Here is a 19,344-nt window from a genome sequence, read left to right on the forward strand (position 1 = left end):
GGGAGACACCGTGACCTATATATTTTTATTATTATTTGTTCTTGGTGTGAGTGTTGCTGGCAAGGCCATCCCTAATTGCCCTCGAGAAGGTGGTGGTGAGTCGCCGCCTTGAACCGCTATAGTCCGTGTGGTGAAATCCTTTGTCGCAGTTATACTGCTAATACTGAGAAGAATGGTTAATGACTATACAAGCAGGTTGTTTAACTCGACTAGGAATGTTGACATAATTAATGAAACACTAGCAGAGACCCGCAAAATATTTGCGGTGAGATCATCAAATGCTTTGTGGAGCAACATAGAGGTCGCTAAACTGCTGGAACCATGAACTACCATGCCAAGGAGGCAAGTGGTGTAGACTGAATTGTGAATGATGTGCGATATGACCAATACTATGGAGCTTTAGAAGGTAGGGAATACATTTGTAGAAACCTCTTCAGGGATTAATATGGAGTTGGTAGAGAACATAATAGAGTAGATAGTTTGTGCTTGATGAGCTGACTGGCCTTTTCTCATTCCATTCTTTGTCGAGTTCTTGTTCGCCAGAGTGTATAGACAGTGTTTCATGTAGCAAGTGCTGGTCCAATATGCTGTTTTTTTAAATTGCATTTGCTTAATACAAAAGATGTTGCTTTCAAATTAAGTCTTCAAAATTTTATTTTTTCAAGCCTTGATATAATCAGCAATTTAAAAATCCAATGCTTCTATAAAAAACCATCAGTCATGCATGTATATAACATAGAGTTTCTTAAAAGGATTTAGTGTTTTGCAGTTTGCTTGCTGTCTGTGATCTATTGTCAGCAGCTGTTGCAAGTCACTTTGATGTCCTCAGTCAGTCTACCAGCTGTTTAATTCACTGTATATTATGTCGTCTATTACACCTGATTTATAACGGCTTAAAAGATACTTGCGACCATTTAGACCCTGGTCTTGATGAGGCTAAAATTGATATTTTCAAAAGAATAGTGCAACTGCCAAAATGATTCGGATCACAATTGGGCAACAAAAATGGGACAAAATAGCATAATAGGTTCTACCAGTGTTCGTGCAAATGATGCACAGGTTATCTGCTTCCTCTCTGCCCTTGGGTTTAAAAAAAACTCTTTGTCAAAAGCTTATTTTGTTAATGCCCCTTTTAAATGGTATAAGCACAGATTGAATTCATCACTAATTGGAAGTGGTGTGTGGAATCCCTGTACAAAGTTGGACGTCCGTATTTTCCATATTACTAAAAAATGCTTGTAAAATTCTATGCTGCTATTTTTATTTAAAGTAAACCTACAATAAGGTTATAGAATAAACCTGATTATCCTTGCGGTTTGCTTTTATCTTGTACTTGTGTGATATCTGTCGTTGGTCTCCTTTTAATCTCTGGCACAACAGAGATTGAAAGGGATTCGAGAAGAGATGATCTGCGATGCAACTTAGATTGTTGTGCACAGTCTAAATGAAATTTCCATCAACTAAATTAATAAGGCAGCAATATTAATAATCATCATCATAGGCAGTCCCTCAAAATCAAGGAAGACTTGCTTCCACCTGAGTCCTTGGGTGACTGTACAGCCCAATACGGGGAATTACAGTCTCTGTCACAAGTGGGACAGACAATCGTTGAAGGAAAGGGTGGGTGGGGAGTCTGGTTTGCTGCACGCTCCTTCCGCTGCCTGCGCTTGTTTTCTGCATGCTCTCGGCGACAAGACTCGAGGTGCTCAGCGCCCTTCCGAATGCTCTTCCTCCACTCAAGGCGGTCTTTGGCCAGGGACTCCCAGATGTCGGTGGGGATATTGCACTTTTATCAAGGAGGCTTTGAGGGTGTCCTTGAAACGCTTCCTCTGCCCACCTGGGGCTCACTTGCCGTGTAGGAGTTCCGAGTAGAACACTTGCTTTGGGGGTCTGTTTGCATGCCTGACACAAATCTGGCCTGCCCAATGGAGCTGGTCGAGTGTGGTCAGTGCTTTGATGCTGGGGACGTTTGCCTGATCGAGAACACTGATAGTGCATCTGTCCTCCCAGGGGATTTGTAGGATCTTGCGGAAACATCTTGGTGGTATTTCTCCAGCGATTTGAGGTGTCTATTGTATATGGTCCATGTCTCTGAGCCTTATAGGAGGGCGGGTATCACTGCAGCCTTGTAGACCATAAGCTTGCTGCTAGATTTGAGGGCCTGATCTTCGAACACTCTCTTCCTCAGGCGACCGAAGGCTGCGCTGGCACACTGGAGGCAGTGTTGAACCTCGTCGATGTCTGCCCTTGCTGATAATAGGCTCCCGAGGTATGGAAAGTGGTCCACGTTGTCCAGGACCGCACCGTGGATCTTGATGACTGGGGGGCAGTGCTGTGTGGCAGGGTCAGGTTGGCGGAGGACCTTTGTCTTACGGATGTTTAGTGTAAGGCCCATGCTTTCGTATGCCTCGGTGAAGATGTTGACGATGATTTGGAGTTCGGCCTCTGTGCGCAGACGCAAGCGTCGTCCACGTACTGTAGTTTGACGACAGGATTGGACAGTCTTGGATCTGGCCTGGAGGCAAAGAAGGTTGAAGAGGTTTCCACGGGTCTATAGTTTAGTTCCACTCCAGCGTGAGCGTGAGGTGGAGCATTGCAGCGAGGAAGATCGAGACGTGTGTTGGCACGATGATGCAGCCCTGCTTGACCCCAGTCTGGACGTGGATTGGGTCTGTGGTGGATCCGTTGGTCAGGATCACGGCTTGCATTGTCGTCATGGAGCAGGCGGAGGATGGTGACAAACGTTTGGGGGCAGCTGAAATGGAGGAGGACGTTCCATAGTCCTTGGCAGTTAACAGTATCAAAGGCCTTTGTAAGGTCAAAGAAGACCGTGAACAGGGGTTGGTGCTGTTCCCTGCATTTCTCCTACAGTTGTCGCGCCATGAGGATCAAGTCCGTTGCACCCCGTAGTGGATGGAATCCGCATTGTGACTCCGGGAGGAGCTCCTCAGCCACAGGGAGAAGACGGTTGAGAAAGATTCTAGCGATGACTTTCCCAGTGGCCGACAACAGGGAGATTCCTCTGTAGTTGCCGCAGTCGGACTTGTTCCCTTTTTTAAAGATGGTCACGATTACTGCATCTCTGAGATAAATAATACAAATAATTTGTGCATATCTATCTCTATCTCAACTTTGGGACATTGCAGAGCTTCACAGCCAATTAAGTACTTTACAGTAGGGAATACAATTTTTTTTCTCTCAATCTCTCTCTCTCTCCACCCCACACACTCTGCTCCCCGCGCTCTCTTCCCCCCTCTGCTCCCCGCTCTTTCTTCCCCCCCTCTGCTCCCCGCTATCTCTCTTCCCCCCCCCCCTCTGCTCCCCGCTCTCTCTCTTTCCCCCCCCTCTGCTCCCCGCTCTCTCTCTTCCCCCCCCCCCCTCTGCTCCCCGCTCTCTCTCTTTCCCCCCCCCCCCCTCTGCTCCCCGCTCTCTCTCTTCCCCCCCCCCCCCTCTGCTCCCCGCTCTCTCTCTTCCCCCCCCCTCTGCTCCCCGCGCTCTCCCCCCCCTCTGCCACGGTCTCACTGCCCTGCACCCCTAGCCGCCCCGCTCGCGCTCCCCCTCCCGCCTCCTCTCTCGCTCGCTCGCTCTCCTTTTTTTAAAGTACAGATAGTGAAGTCTCATATTCTGTTGAGGGATATTCAACAAAATAAATACAGCTTTTAACTGTGGACTTTGTGCACATTAATGAGTCAATTTTACAAATTAGCACTACCTCCATGGAGCTCTTCCCACCAGGAGCACATATCAGAAATTCAGGTGCGGCAGTCAGTGGCTTGGGAGGTTGGAGATAAAACTCCCATCGGGAACGCCCAAAGTTCTGTTGTGCACTCCCAGCAGATCCAGTTCCATGCCAAGAACATAAATTTATTAAAATCGAGTTTGTAATTCGGAGAATGTCTGCAGTTCCTATTATTATAAACAGCCCACCACTGCTCCCACCTTCCAATTGCTTTAAACCTTGTCACAATGTTTGATTTTAATCTTGAGTTGAAAGAAGAAATGTAAATAGTCTCTTATATTGTAGGGAGACAACCTTATTGTAATTTTTGCTTGTCGTTTAGGACATTTTTAATAAGCAACAAGCTTGAGGACTGTATAGGGAATGGAAAATTGGCGGATAATGTGTTCTTTACTATGGGCCTTGGTCCCAAGTCTAGGTTTCTCGATTGAAGTGTCGGATCGTCAGCATGCTGGGCATGGAGCAGTGGGATGAGTTTGTGCCAACTATTACTCGCAATTTCCTTACACAGTAAGGCCTCACTCTCCCAGTCATGTAGTGGCGCAAATTGCCGATGAGCTTTCAATCAAGAATAGTGTGAGGCATGAGAAGGCTTGGAGGTAAACAAGAATCCTCAAGTATTTTTTTTAATCCAGTTTGGGATGCAGGGCAACAATTATTTTTCTATTAGGATTTTTTTAATCTAGTAGGAACAGGAGTAGGTCATTCAGCCCGTTGAGCCTGTTCCACCATTCAATCAGATCACAGCTAATCTGCATTCTAACTCCATATAGCTGCCTTTGCTCCATATCCCTTAATACCTTTGGTTAATAAAAATATCAATTTCTGATTTAAAATTAACAATTGATCTAGCATCAATTACCATTTGCAGAAGAAAGTTCCAAACTTCTATCACCCTTTGCGTAGAACTGTTTCCTAATTTCGCTCCTGAAAGATCTGCCTCTAATTTTTTGACCAAGCCCCTTAGTCCTAGACTCCCCAACCAGCAGAAACAGTATCTCCATCTACCCTATCTGTTCCCCTTAATATCTTGAAAACTTCGATCAAATCACCCCTTAACCTACCAAATTCCAGGGAATACAACTCTAATTTCTGTAATCTCTCCTCATAATTTAACTCTTGAAGCCCGGGTATCATTCTGGTAAACCTATGCTGCACTTCCTCCAAGGCTGATATATCCTTCCTAATGTGTGGTGTGGCGGGGTCGTGGCCCAAGAGCGAGTGGAGCCCAGCAGCGATGTCGAGACCAAGGAATGGTGCAGCGTGTACCAGCAATGGGGTCAGGGCCCAGGAAAGATGCAGCACGGGCCAACAGTGAGGCCCACACTGTATCCTATGCATTCAAGGGACAGTAGGAGTATGTGCATGTACTTGGTCTGTGCAGCGTAGCTTGGTCTCCAGTCGTCTTGGATCTCCTTGTCACTGGACCAAGACCGTGCTCTGTCTAGCCCGTGTGGTAGCTGGTGTGCAACAGCCACCCCACGTTAAAAGAATTCATGCACAGGCATCTTCCAAACTTAAAAATGAAGTTCGGGACCTAGAACGTCGGGTCTGTCATGTGTGTAACCAGCATACTACTGTAACCCTTATACAATTATAACCCTCATGTAACCACTACATACTGTACATACTTACTAGAAAGGCACACCTTGACCACAGGGTGTGTACTTGTGGGAGACACTCCTTACCTGGAGATTCAGGTATATAAGGGGAGGTCCCTCACAGGGCCAGCAATCCTTGGTCCAGGCAAATAAGGGTATGTGTCTGCAGTACGTGCCTCATATGATTATGTTTAAGAGTTAAGGACTCAACACCTGGCGACGGGAAACGGGAATCACTGAACCCAGAAGATGGCCACCGGTAGCTCAGAGGAACGTTACTGTGTGGGTGAAGACTGGGACGATTTTGTGGAGAGTCTCCAGCAGACCTTTGTCACGAAGGACTGGCTGGGAGAGGATGCGCTGACAAGCGGAGGGCGCATCTACTAACAAGCTGCGGGACAAAAACGTATGCGCTGATGAATCACCTGCTTGCACCCCGCAAACCGGCCGACAAGTCTTTTGAAGAGCTCAGCCAGCTGATCAGCGAACACTTAAAACCGGCGAGCAGCATACACATGGCCCGGCACCGGTTCTACACACACCGATGTCGGGAAGGGCAAAACATCTCTGACTTCGTGGCAGACTTGCGACGCTTGGCCAGCCTCTGTAAGTTCTCAGACGCCTGCAGAGGGAAATGTTAAGGGATTTTTTCATTGAAGGCATTAGCCATGCCAGGATCTTCAGGAAGCATCGCTTGTGTTTATGGTGTGAAAAAAAATGCACCAATACCTTTTCGGCAGACCGTTCGAGTTAGAAACGGACCACAAGCCGTTAACTTCTCTTGTCCGGCAGCAAGGCGCTCAATGCAAATGTGTCGGCTCGCATACAGCGATGGGCTCTCACGCTGGCTGCGTATGACTACACAATACGGCACGGGCGAGGCACCGAAAACTGTGCTGACGTGCTCAGCAGGCTTCCCTTTGCCACCACTGAGGGGGCGTCGGAACAAAGCGCTGAAATGGTCATGGCCGTTGAGGCTTTTGACTCCGCAGGCTCCCCCATCACAGCCCGCCAGATCAAACTGTGGACCAACAGGGACACCCTCCTATCCATGATAAAGAAATGTGTCCTGATGGGGGATTGGGCGCCCATGCACGGGGCGTGCCCCGAGGAGGTCAGACCGTTTCAGAGACTGATGAATGAGCTCTCCATCCAAGCCGACTGCCTGCTATGGGGCAGCCGAGTAGTTGTGCCCCAGAAGGGGAGGGAAGCATTCATTAGGGAACTCCACAGCGAGCACCCTGGAATTGTGCTAATGAAGGCAATTGCCCAGTCACATATATGGTGGCCGGGGATTGACTCAGACCTGGAACACTGGGTTCGCAGGTGCACGACGTGTGCCCAGCTGGGCAACGCCCCCAGGGAGGCCCCGCTCAGCCCGTGGCCCTGGCCCACCAAGCCTTGGTCACGCATTCACGTGGACTATGCAGGCCCGTTCATGGGAAAAATGTTCTTGATAATTGTCAATGCATACTCGAAATGGATCGAGTACATCATATTAAACTCGTGCACGACATCCATCACCGTGGAGAGCCTGCGCACGGTTTTCACGATCCACGGCTTACCGGACATTCTGGTCAGCAACAATGGCCCGTGTTTCACCAGCCGTGAATTCCAGGAGTTTATGTCGGGTAATGGCATCAAACATGTCCGGACGGCGCCGTTCAAGCCAGCTTCCAATGGCCAGGCAGAACGTGCGGTCCAAGTCATAAAGCAAGGCATGCTCCGCATCCAAGGACCCTCTCTGCAGTACCACCTATCGCACCTCCTGCTGGCCTATAGGTCCCGGCCGCACTCGCTCACGGGAGTTCCGCCAGCGGAACTCCTCATGAAACATACGCTCAAAATGCGGCTGTCCCTCATCCACCCAACCCTGGCAGACATTGTTGAGGGCAAGCGCCAGTCCCAAACTGAGTGCCACGATCGTAACTCAAGGGAGAGGTGTATAGAAATGGATGATCCGGTATTTGTACTTAACGATGCATTGGGACCCAAGTGGCTAGAGGGCACCGTAATTGGTAAAGAGGGAAACAGGGTCATCGTGGTCAGACTCAATAATGGGCAGATATGCCGCAAACACTTGGACCAAGTGAAGAAAAGGTTCAGCATAGACACCGATGAACATGAAGAAGAGCATGAGATGTCAACCACACCACTGCCAGTGGACGAGCAACAAGGACAATCACCAGCATGCACAGTCCCTGCGGCCAGCACGGACAGGCCGGAATCACCTCAGGTGACAGAAACGCATGCCAAGGCTCAGCCACCAGAGCCTCAACTGCGGCGCTCCACGAGAGAGCGTCGACCACCTGATAGACTTAACCTTTGAGTCAAAAAGACGTGAGGGGGGAGGTGATGTCATGTATGTAACCAGCATACTACTGTAACCCTTATACAATTGTAACCCTCATGTAACCACTACATACTGTACATACTTACTAGAAATGCATACCTTGACCACATGGGGTGTACTTGTGGGAGACACTCCTTACCTGGAGATTCAGGTATATAAGGGAGGTCCCTCGCAGGGCCGGCACTCCTTGGTCCAGGCAATAAAGGTGACGGTCACAGAGTGACTGTGTCTGCAGTACGTGCCTCGTGTGATTATGTTTAAGAGTTAAGGACTCAACAGCGTCCCTCATGGAAACACCTGAACTATTTTTGGGGTGAGGGGGGCGGGGTTTGGAAGCGGGTCCTCCTCGACCCCGAGGGACTGCCTAATACTGCTATATTACTCATAGTACTGCAGGTGTGGTTAAACCAGGGTTTTGTATAGCTGCAGCATAACTTCTCCCCCCCCCCCTTATACTCTAGTCCTCCAGATATAAAGGCCAGCATTCTATTAGCCTTTTTGATTATTTTCTGTACCTGTTCATGACATATGAACATGGTCTCCATAAATAAATCGATTTGAAAACACAGGAGAATCTTGGAATTGAATTCTAGTCTGTTTGTTGAAAGCTGTGCAAATCTAAACCCATAAACTGTTAATTCCTTCGGAATAGAAAACAAGGCCAGAGAAAAGTTCAGCTGCGTGAGAGAGCCCTATTGATTTGACATTATCCAAGAGTTAAAAGCAGCAGAAATAACGGAGAGAAAGCAGCAGTCACAGAGTGTAAATATTAAAGACTTCATCTCTTTCAATGCCATTTCAAAGGCACTTAGTGTGGGGGTTGAGAGGGAGAGGAGAAGCTGCATCCTTTGAAGGTGCATAACTTCAGCTGCTGTTGTTAGCTGCACTACTGTTCAATTTAGCATAATGTTACTGAAACGCATCTCTGGTTCATACATTTACTTTTACAGCTAGTTGACTGAACCAGGAGGCTGAGGGAGTTGATGAATGATGCTAAAACTTTGATTATTTTCAGGAGAAGATTCCCTCCGTTCTTTGTACTTTGTGTAATGAAATTGTAAACCTGTTTGTCAAAAATAGGTTTACCATTTTATTACACACAATATACAAAGAAAATGTTCTCACTTGCTAAAACTCAACGCTTGGATTTTCTATTTGTAATAAAGTAAAGGATTCTAGAGAAAACACTTGTATTTTCAGTTCTCTCCCCGTTTTAATACCCACTCTTGTTTTTAAATTTAATATTAAGGAAAAGATCAGTTTGATCGCAGTAATTATTTAACAGTTGAAGTATTATCTGTAATGAAAATACAGGCAAACATCTCATCTCTGTCCGGCTTAAAATCTCAGACTAATAGTTTTCTGATAGGTTGTATAAATCGTTGTGTCTCTAGTTTACTATAAACCTACAGATGAGGGATTTTTTTATAGTTGTTAAATTTTTGGTTGGAATCAAAGCAAGATTACAATTCTGTTGCTGACTCAGTACACCGGACCTGATTTCATCAACTGAATAGCATATCTTGCATTGGGTTAATTGTATAGGTACCTGTAATGTATGCAGCTGTGAGTATGCTTACAGGTTTGTAGAGCTGTTGAGTTGTGATTGGCTTAGCTAATCACGTGATGTTCATAAAACTCCATTAAACCCCAGCCAGTTGGGTTCAGGGGACCCAGCTTGACAGATCATCCGCATCTCGGAAGCGAGGACATTTGCAAAGGCAAGATTGCGGGATTTACCCATATCTTGCCCAGCAAATGGCCTCAAAACTCGTGTGCCTGATAAGAACAGGCGCTTGCGCCTGATAAGAACAGGCGCATAGCCTACTTTTACAGGCGTAAGAGTCTTATAGCACACTTAAAACATGAAAAATAAAATTAAAAATACACATTTTATTTTTAAAAACCCTGCCCACTATGTTAAATTTATTTTAAACCATAATTTAAAAAACTTTTTTAAAACTCGAATTTTTTTTCTCAAGATATTTATTAACTTTAATTTCAATTAATTTTAATTATGTGAGGTGTGATTTTTTTAAATTTGGTGTTATTGTTTTTTTTTCCCCTCAATTAATAGCAATGAGAACTTGTAGATACGGAGTTCCCATTGCTATTAATTGAGAATACTTTACCTAATTGGCTGAGCAGTCACATGTGACTGCACCTTCTGCGTGGGAACCTCGAGGACGGGAGCGCGCTTCGCAGCACGGGAAGAGAAGGTCTCTCCACTGGGAATTGCAGGCTCCTCCCGGATCACCAGATAATTTCGTAGAATGTTTCAGGTTGAAGGCAATTGCCTGCGGGAAGCCTCCGACTGGAATTTCAGGGCCTATAATTGCCAAATCACTTTGTTGTTACTTCTTCATCGCTCGAGGGAACCAGGAATGGGCGATAATTGTGGCCTTGCCAGTGTCCCCAGATTAAATTTTTTTTTTAAAACCTTACTGGCCCAGATATACCCAAGAGAAAGACCCGTACGCTTCTGCATTTGATGCATTGTCCTCCAGAATGCAAGGAGAACTCTCCACTCTTTTTTTGAATAGTGCCATGAGACCTCTTGTGTTCACCTGAGAGTGGTAGAGAGGGCCTTCATTTATCATCTCATCTGAAAGTAATTCATTGATTGTCCAAGACATTCCACTGGGCGTGGGTGCCTTAGATATGAGGTATATTAAATAAATGTCTGTTGTGCCTCCCGTAGTCTCAGCTGTCATTAGTTGCATGGGTCTGGCAGTTCTTTCTGAAAAAAATGTTGTCACTTGCCTGAAAAGGTGGTATTTAATTAAGCGTAATGGCTCCATATTCAAAAGTATCAAGTTTTGTCAAAGAAATTGATAAATCTCAGTATAATATTCTTTGCTTCTGATTGTTCACCGAGTGAAGGTACAACAAGAGGGGGACTGGGTGCTTGGGTCAAAATACTGTTCTTTCACCTCTAGAACCTAGATTCAAAGTTCAAATGATAGGATGAAAATGTCATGCGTTTGGATCGTTTCTTGTGAAGATAAAACCATTTCAATGAAATTGACGACCTCAATGTAAGCCTGCAAGGATGAGTTGTGTGGGAGATAGCAGTTTCCCACTGGTGTGGATCATGATTGATTTAGGGTGAATCCTGGCAGAATTTACCTTTTATAATCTGCATCAAACTTGTACTATACAGACCTGGACATCTGTGATGCAGATACTGAGCCCAAACAGAGGAAAAATGCTCCATTTCCAGCTCTGTCTATTATAAGCATACACTCACTCCGAACAACACTACAGGGCAGTTGTCTTTTGGAAAGATAGGTACAAGATCACCAAGCTGTTTTAAACCGCAAAGAACCATGAGAATGAGATTTAAATAGTCTACTATGGGTAAAATTTCTACCTTATTTTGTTTTGTCTTTTTTTCCTGTTGAAGAAAATTGTACTTGCAGTAGACAGTTGTACCAGAATAATCTTTTCCTACCATCCAAATGACCAGTTCACTCTCAATTGGATGTGTGTATTTTTTCCCTTTTTTTAAATTCAAAGATACAAAAGGATTCATTCACCGATTTGATATTCTCGAGGAAAGAGGAATAATGTGGTTTTCTTTTACTTTTTGAAAATGTTGCTTGTGATTATTTGCCTCCCTCAGGAGATGAAGTCAATGTGGGAGCACCCACGTGGAGAAACTTCACAATGCCGACTCGAAGTGATGGGCTGCTGTTTTTTTTTCTCATTCCATACTTGTATTCTAATTCAGATGCAACTGGAATCCCTAAATGTCCCACCAAATCCAGTAAGTAACAAACTGTAATTGGTCTTTTGATCAAATGAAGGCCAGCAAATTGAAGAGGAAAACCGATTGATCATGGACAAAAGCAAAATACTGCGGATGCTGGAAATCTGAAATAAAATCCGAAAATGATGGAAATACTCAGCAGGTCAGGCAGCATCTGTCGAGAGAGAGAAACAGAGTTAATGTTTCTGGTCGATGACCTTTTATCAGAACTTGGACCTTGGGGAGCTCCTTCTGACCAGTAAATGGCTTTTTTGTCATGATAAACCTGTGTTTTACAAATGTGCTATGAACAAATTCTGCACTGTTCAGGGCCACTTCAGATTAGAAATTGGGAATTTAGAGAATTTCTTTTTCCATCATTGCAATCAGACTGAGATTTTGTATCTCTCTCTTGCTCTTATTTTCTTCCTCCTTTCTCTCCGATTCTTTAGGTATCTCCAACTTGAGAGCACCTGAATACATTTTCTAAGGAAAGGCTGCAGTTTATAAGGTTGGGCAGCAACACTAGAAACTTGGGGCTGGATTTTGCCGGTGCTCAGATGGTGGGTTTGCAGGCGGGTCCACTGTCAAAATCTAAAAGATTGACAGCGGAGCGGTATCCCGCTCTGAACCCGCCCCTGTATAAGTTTCCCAAGTGCCGGCTCTGCCTGTGCTTTCCAGCCCCGGCACTAAACGGTGGGTATGCTAATTCAGAGGGTGTTCAAAGGTACTTGAGCAGCATTTTACCAGCTACTAACCATTTTTCCAACTTTTTCACGAGGTTCCGTCACTCGGGGATCACGGCCGGTAAGTACGTCGGGTTTTCAGTGACTCACCATTGCTCTGAATAGGTGACTGCTGCAAAAGTGATATAAAAATCACCATTTCACAGCTGTTCACTTTCCAATATTAGAAGCTGGAGCCTTCAGGATTTGGAATATACTTTTGAGCTTTATGCAGTTTGGAATAAACTATATCCACTGTCACCTCCTTGAGCAACCTCTCTCATCATTGACAGATTGCTTCTGTCATCTCAACCTCACCTGCCATCTATTGCATCGGTGCCCTTGAACGAATTTCACCGTGGTCCTCCGAATCCCACCACGATCATCAGGCACACCAGCAACACCAACAGCAACTGTCCCTGCAATCACCTGATGCTGGACAGGACACAGGGCATCAACACATTGCTGCCCGGGAGGCCAGGGATGGCCTCACCATGGCCACATTTACTTTACTTGACGTTGTACATCCTGGCTGCCACATGATGCGCCAGGTTGGCACCACCCCACACCAGCAACAGAAAGCATCCCCACAATGCCCAAGCCATTCCTTTCACACTCATCACCATTGCAGGGGTACTGTTCTGTCTCACCATTCACTGCAACTCACTAAACCACTTCCAAAGGTGTTCACAAATCTGTCCAAGAACACAAAATGTTGAAAATAAAGTTTTCAATGTTTGACACCACATTAACAGAAACTTTACATGAACATTGCATAAAACACCCAAGTGCCTACCCTTGTGTGTTGTTAGTTAGTATGATTGCACTCGGATGAGGGTGAGTGTGATGGGTGGCTAGTGAGGTGGGGAAGGGATAATGTAGAGAGGGATAGGTGGAGGTGAAAGGCAAGTTAGTGTGAGTAAGGATATGCAGGAGTAGTGTAGGGAAGACCGAGTGATGGGGATGTGATGAGTGACACAGCACGATGAGGTTGAGTGTGGCTTTGCAGAAACGTTTCATGATCTACTGAGATCATTGAAAGGTTTGCGCCACTGCAACCTGGTCCTCCTGATGACATCCCTGCTTGTGCCCTCCTGTGCAATGCGCAACCAGGCTGCGTTGATGTCCTGGGGAGGTCTCTTCCGCCCATTGGATGGGAAGAAAACCTCCCTGCGTGCTGTGACTCACTCCATAAGCATGTGGAGAGAGTCATGGGAGAACCTGTTGCCACCTGTTATGAATATTCATGGTCCATTTTACCATGAGAAACATTGCAGCCAAACCTGATCTTGACCATACCCAAAATGTGTGCTAACTGTGCAATTCACAGCGGTCGGGAGCAGAAACCCTGGCCCGTATATATATTTTTTGCTTCTCCTTTCTAGCCTCAAGTTGCTGAGACTCCTGCTCTGGCTGAGAGATGGTAACTGTGCTGGCCTGGGATCAAACATTTTGACCTTTTTGATCGATGAAGTCAGTGGCACACTCGGCAGTACAATTTTCAATTTAAGAACATTAGCACTATTATGTCCCAGTGGGGACATAGATCTCTTGAAATCTCTCCACATACAACTTTTGATGTGCATTTGGAAATTAGTTTATAATCAAAAGATTCTGTTGCCAATTTTCTCACCTGAAAGTATTGGCTCTAGTGGGTTATAGCTCCATGGCATGCAAGCTTTCTCATTTTTGCACCTTATAGCCTCACTCGTTCCTGCCTGGCCCAACGTCTACATGTACAGTGTACAGGAGTGGGAATCCTGGCGGATGTTTTCCTTCTTGAGTTGTAGTGGCCCTGTTGCATCGCCACTGAGATCAGCTAACTCATTACAGACTAAGGCCTGAGCATCGCCTATATGGCTCAGTTGCACACTAGATTTTGTCAACTCAGCCCTCCCACGAGCCCCAGGCACCATTTTAACCTGAAACTCATGAAAGAAAATTGACTCCACTATCTATGCTCCAGCCTTCCTCATTTATGGTAGAGTCTTTTAGATTTGCGACTTGACTGAAATTGAAGGATTGATCTATTGGATTGTTTGTCAGTTCCTCTCAAACATCCCATAACCTGTTCAATTGGCACTACAGCAGCTATTTTAGTGCAAAGGTAGAGAAACTGATGAATTCAAATCACCATTTACTGAGTCAACATCGTTTTATTCTGGATTTTTCAGCATAATAACCGTTACATGAATAGTGAAATGGTTGGGGCCATGAACAAATAAAGAAAGAAAGACTTGCATTTATATAGCGTTTTTCACAACCTCAGGACACCCCAAAGTGCTTTACAGCCAATTAAGTACTTTTGAAGTGTAGGCACTGTTGTAATGTGGCAGCCAATTTGTGCGCTGCAAGGTCCCACAAACAGCAGTGTGATGATGACCAGATAATCAGTTTTAGTAATGTTGATTGAGAGGTAAATAATGATGGTCTACAATTAAAAGGGGCAAAACACCAGTCTATGCTAATTTTTAAAATGTTCTTTCCTAGGAGGCCATGGAAAGCCCAGTTTCACATCGTATTTTTGTGACTCGTATTCTGAAGGACTTTGAAAGTGATACTTTCATACAGGAGATGGATTTAAATAAGTTCAAGCTCCTTCCTAAGTAAGTCACTGGGAATTGTAGCATAATGGTTATGTTATGGGGCTAGTAACTCAGATACCTGGACTAATAATCTGGAGATGTGAATTCAAATCTCACCACAGCAGCTGGGCCTGGGGAATTGTAAATTTGGTTAATTCAATAAATCTGGAACGAAAAGCTAGCATCAGTAACGGTGACCATAAAACTACTGGATTGTCGTAAAAACCCATCTGGTTCTCTAATGTCCTTTTAGGGCAGGAAATCTACCTATATGTGAGTCCACAGCAATTGGTTGACTCTTAACTGTCAACTCAGTTGTAAAAAAAACAGCTAAAGGAATAATAAAACTGGACAGACCACCCGGCTTTGACCTCGGCACCGGTTTCGGACACAACAATTGTACACCCAGCCCCGTCGACCCTGCAAAGTCCTTCTCACTCTAACCTCATGGCCCGGCATCTCCCTCACGCTACCATTATCATCAAGCCAGGGGACCAACCCTGGTTCAATGAGGAGTGCAGAAGAGTATGCCAGGAGCAGCACCAGGCATACCTAAAAATGAGATGCCTGAGCTGCAACACAGGACTACATGCAGGCTAAGTAACAGAAACAGCATGCTATAGACAGAGCTAAGTAATCCTACAATCAATGAATCAGATCAAAGCCCTGCAGTCCTGAATGATGATGGACCACTAAACAACTAACTGGAGGAGGAGACTCCATGATTATACCCATCCTCAATGATGGCGGAGCCCAGCACGTGAGTGAAAAAGTCAAGGCTGAAGCATCTTCAGCCAGAAGTGCCGAGTGGATGATCCATATCGGCCTCCTCCTGAGGTCCCCACCATCACAGAAGCCAGTCTTCAACCAATTCGATTCACTCCACGTGATATCAAGAAGCGGCTGAGCACACTGCATACAACAAAGGCTATGGGCTGCAACAACATCCCGGCTGTCGTGCTGAAAACTTGTGCTCCAGAACCAGCCGCGCCTCTAGCCTGTTCTAGTATAGCTGCAACACTGGCATCGGCCAGACAATATGGAAAACTGCCCAGATATGTTTTGTCCACAAAAAGCAGGACAAATCCAATCTGGCCAATTACCACCCCACCATATCAGCCTCTGCCTGAGGTCCCCACCATCACAGAAACCAGTCTTCAGCCAATTTGATTCACTCCTCGTGATATCAAGATGCACTGCAGCAACTCGCCAAGGCGTCTTTGGCAGCACCTCCCAAACCCGCGACCTCTACCATCTAGAAGGATAAGGGCAGCAGGCGCATGGGAACACCATCACCTGCAAGTTTCCCTCCAAGTTACACACCATCCTGACTTGCAACTATATCGCTGTTCCTTCATCGTCGCTGAGTCAAAATCCTTGAGAATTAATATAGTCCCCTGGCACACAATAACCAATTCTAGATTCAAACTGACCAATTCCTGATTGCAGCTATATATGTGCAACGAATGGTTTGAAGTTCAATTGAAAGCTGTTGGAGAAACCACAGTGGCGCTGAACAAGCCATTCTGCATTTTGTGGCTTCCAATCTGTAGAACTCTGTGCTTGCTAACAAGAGTGGCATTTGAGTATTCAGTACCTGGGAAATGACGCAGCACTGTTATCTATCGTGTGCATACATAGCACGCTCTGTTTATTGTCTGGGGAATTCGGATCGGAGTTTAGGAGGCTGTGGGGAGGGAGTCAGAGACTGGGGGTGGTCGAGAGATTGAGGCTTGAGTGATAGGTGGGGCTGGGGGTCAGGGGGATTGGGGCTTGTACAAGGTGAGGGGAGGAGATCGAGACTGGGCAGTCAGTATCGATTTTTTTTTTTAACTTTTAAACTGCAGCTGTGTGTCTGATGAACTGGATCTACTGGTTTGTCATCTTTGTCGGCTCCTGGAAAGCAGCTGCTGTTTCACTTGCTGTCGTTCTGCTGGTTTTTCAGCTTTTCTGGTCACTGGCTTGTTGTTATTTTACATTTTCTCTGCTGCTTTGATTTACGGTGTCCTCCAACTTGTGTCAATTTTGCCATCATTTTTCTGCACCGCTTCCGACTCTCATTCCTAGGCAACAACCTCGAACCTCGAACTCTCCACACTTCAAATAGTTTCTGGACTTCGCTCCCCTACTACACCAGTCTCTGAATTTAGACAGCAGTTCATCAATGCTCCACGCTGGCTCCATCCTGCTTACGTAGGCTTTATCCCTCCATGGACCTCTGACTTTGACCCTGATCTCCCGACTACTGTCGCCAATCTATTCCCTGCTCCCAGGAAATATGTATCCAATTCATTACTACATAACTAGGCTTAAGTAACCTGAGCTTTTCCCTGTGTCCATTTGCATGCGCACTTTGGCTGCTGTTCCGCATCCAAGCCGTTCATTTATTTTCTCCCTATCCCTCCCTGACCACTCCCTCCTGTCATCATGCCTCCTTTCATCTCTCTTCTCTCAGATACCCTGCCCTCCCAAATCCCTACCTCAATCCTCCATTACTCTTCGACCTTCCTACTCTCATGCCACCGTCCCAGGCTTGACTCCCTCCTAGATAAGCCTACAGCTTCCGTCTGTACCTCTCTTGGCATCCAACGAAGGGCCCATCGAAGCACTCATTGCCTCCTTTCGAACAGCAACTCTATCTGTCCCAACCTACTCTCTCACCGACCTTCCCACTGGGGGCTAATCTTGCTAATCTCCTCCCCGTCCAACTCGCCCCTCCCAGCGCTGACCCTGTGGACGCTGGCAGTGGGTCAGCTAATGCCAATCCTCTCCGCATTTCCCTCCAGAATGTCCGCTCACTTGCGAACAAGGTCTTTGCCATCCATGAGCTTATCATGGATGATTGCATCGACATCTTGGCCCTGACGGAAACTTGGCAGAGGGGTGATGGCACCTTACCCCACCTGGCTATACCTTTCACCACTTACCCCGCTCCGACCTCCGTGGTGGCGGTGTGGCTCTCATCAGCAAATCACACCTTGGTCTGTCCCCTTACTCCTCCGGCACTTTCTCCTCCTTTGAGCATCTCACCCTATTCCACCCCTCTCACCTTCTTCCACCCCTCTCACCTCTCATTTAAAATTCTCATTCTCTACCACCCACCCAAATACTATAACAAATTTATTACGCAGATATCTTTGCTGCTTTCCTCCCTCAGCCTTTGCACTGAGCGACTTCTCATCCGCGGTGATTTCAACCTCCATCTCAATTCACCATGCTCTCTCCTCTGAGTTCACTAGCCTCCGATCCTCCCTTAATCTCCTTCCATGTAAACTCCCCAACCCATATTCATGGCCACCCCTTCGACCTTGCCATCTCTCGTGGCCTTGCTACTCTACTCCATCATGTCAATCGCAGATAAGGCCATCTCTCACCACCTCCTCGTCTCAATCTCCACCCACATCCCCCTTCCTCTTCTCCCTCTCTTTTCCCTCCCCCTCCCCCCCCCCCCCCAACCCTACATCCTTCTGTGTCCGCCCCTGGAAAAAAAACTCTGCCAACTCTCTTACAACTGCACTTACGAAATCCCAACTGTCCATTCACCACGCCATTTCTGCAGCTACCGATCTGCTCAAACACACCCTCTCCACCACCTTTGATGCCCTAGTTCCTATTAAACCATTACTCTCTCTCACCCTATCCATTCCCCCTGGTACGGCCCTTCGTTCCCTTAAGTCCAACGGACGCAAACCTGAACGGATATGGCGGACAACTGGTTTGACCATTCACCACCAGATCTAGCTGGATCACATAAAGCACTATCGGGTCCTGCTCACGTCTGGTAAAATTGCTCTAGAATCATTCTGGAAAGCAATGATAAACCCTGGTTTCTATTCTCCACTGCTAACTCTTTTTAAACCACTATCCTGTCTCCTCCACCTCATCTCTGAGAAGTATGAGGAGCTCATAGACTTCTTTGTCTCTAAGATTGAGACCATCCGTTCAGCTGCCTCTGGCACTTCCTTCCCCTAGCCCACAAGTCCAAACTTCCTCAAAGGTCCTCCCCATCCTAGCCCTGAACTCGCAGCTTTCTCCAGTTTCTCTCCAATCTCCCCTCATGACCTCTCCCGCACTCATCTTGTCCATGAGACCCACTTCCTGCTCCCTCGACCCTATTGCCACCAAACTGTTGACCACCCAACTTCCTTCCCATGTTAGCTGACATTGTTAACAGTTCTCCTCAGGCACTATCCCCTTCTCCCTCAAATCTGCCGTCATCATTCCTCTCCTCAAAAAAATATAACCCCGACCCCTCTGTCCTTGTAAACTACTGCCCCATCTCTAACCTCCCTTTCCTCTCCAAAGTCCTTGAACGTGTTGTTGCCTCCCAAATGCGTGCCCATCTTCCCACAACTCCATGTTTGAATTCCTCCAATCAGGTTTCCGCCAATGCCACAGTACCGAAACAGCTCTCATCAAAGTCTCATGTGACCATCCTTTGTGACTGTGACAAAGGTAAGCAATCCTTCCTCGTCCTTCTTGACTTGTCTGGCCTTTGACATAGTTGACCACTCCATCCTCCTCCAACGCCTCCCCACCGTTGTCCAGCTGGGTGGGATCGCACTCGCCTGGTTTCATTCTTATCTATCT

At 46.3% G+C, this 19,344-nt stretch overlaps 1 protein-coding gene across 1 annotated transcript in view; it reads left to right on the forward strand.

Moving 5' to 3' along the window:
• The window catches only part of dhfr (dihydrofolate reductase), a 43,009-nt gene that overhangs the window by 22,262 nt on the left and 1,403 nt on the right, over positions 1-19,344 (forward strand). Inside the window, exon 5 of the mRNA XM_070867481.1 lies at positions 14,660-14,775. Within this exon, the coding sequence (XP_070723582.1) occupies positions 14,660-14,775 (116 nt within the window). The remainder of the gene's footprint in view (positions 1-14,659; positions 14,776-19,344) is intronic.

Source organism: Pristiophorus japonicus, chromosome 1 (genome assembly GCF_044704955.1).
Source record: "Pristiophorus japonicus isolate sPriJap1 chromosome 1, sPriJap1.hap1, whole genome shotgun sequence".
NCBI classification, from domain to species: Eukaryota; Metazoa; Chordata; class Chondrichthyes; family Pristiophoridae; genus Pristiophorus; species Pristiophorus japonicus.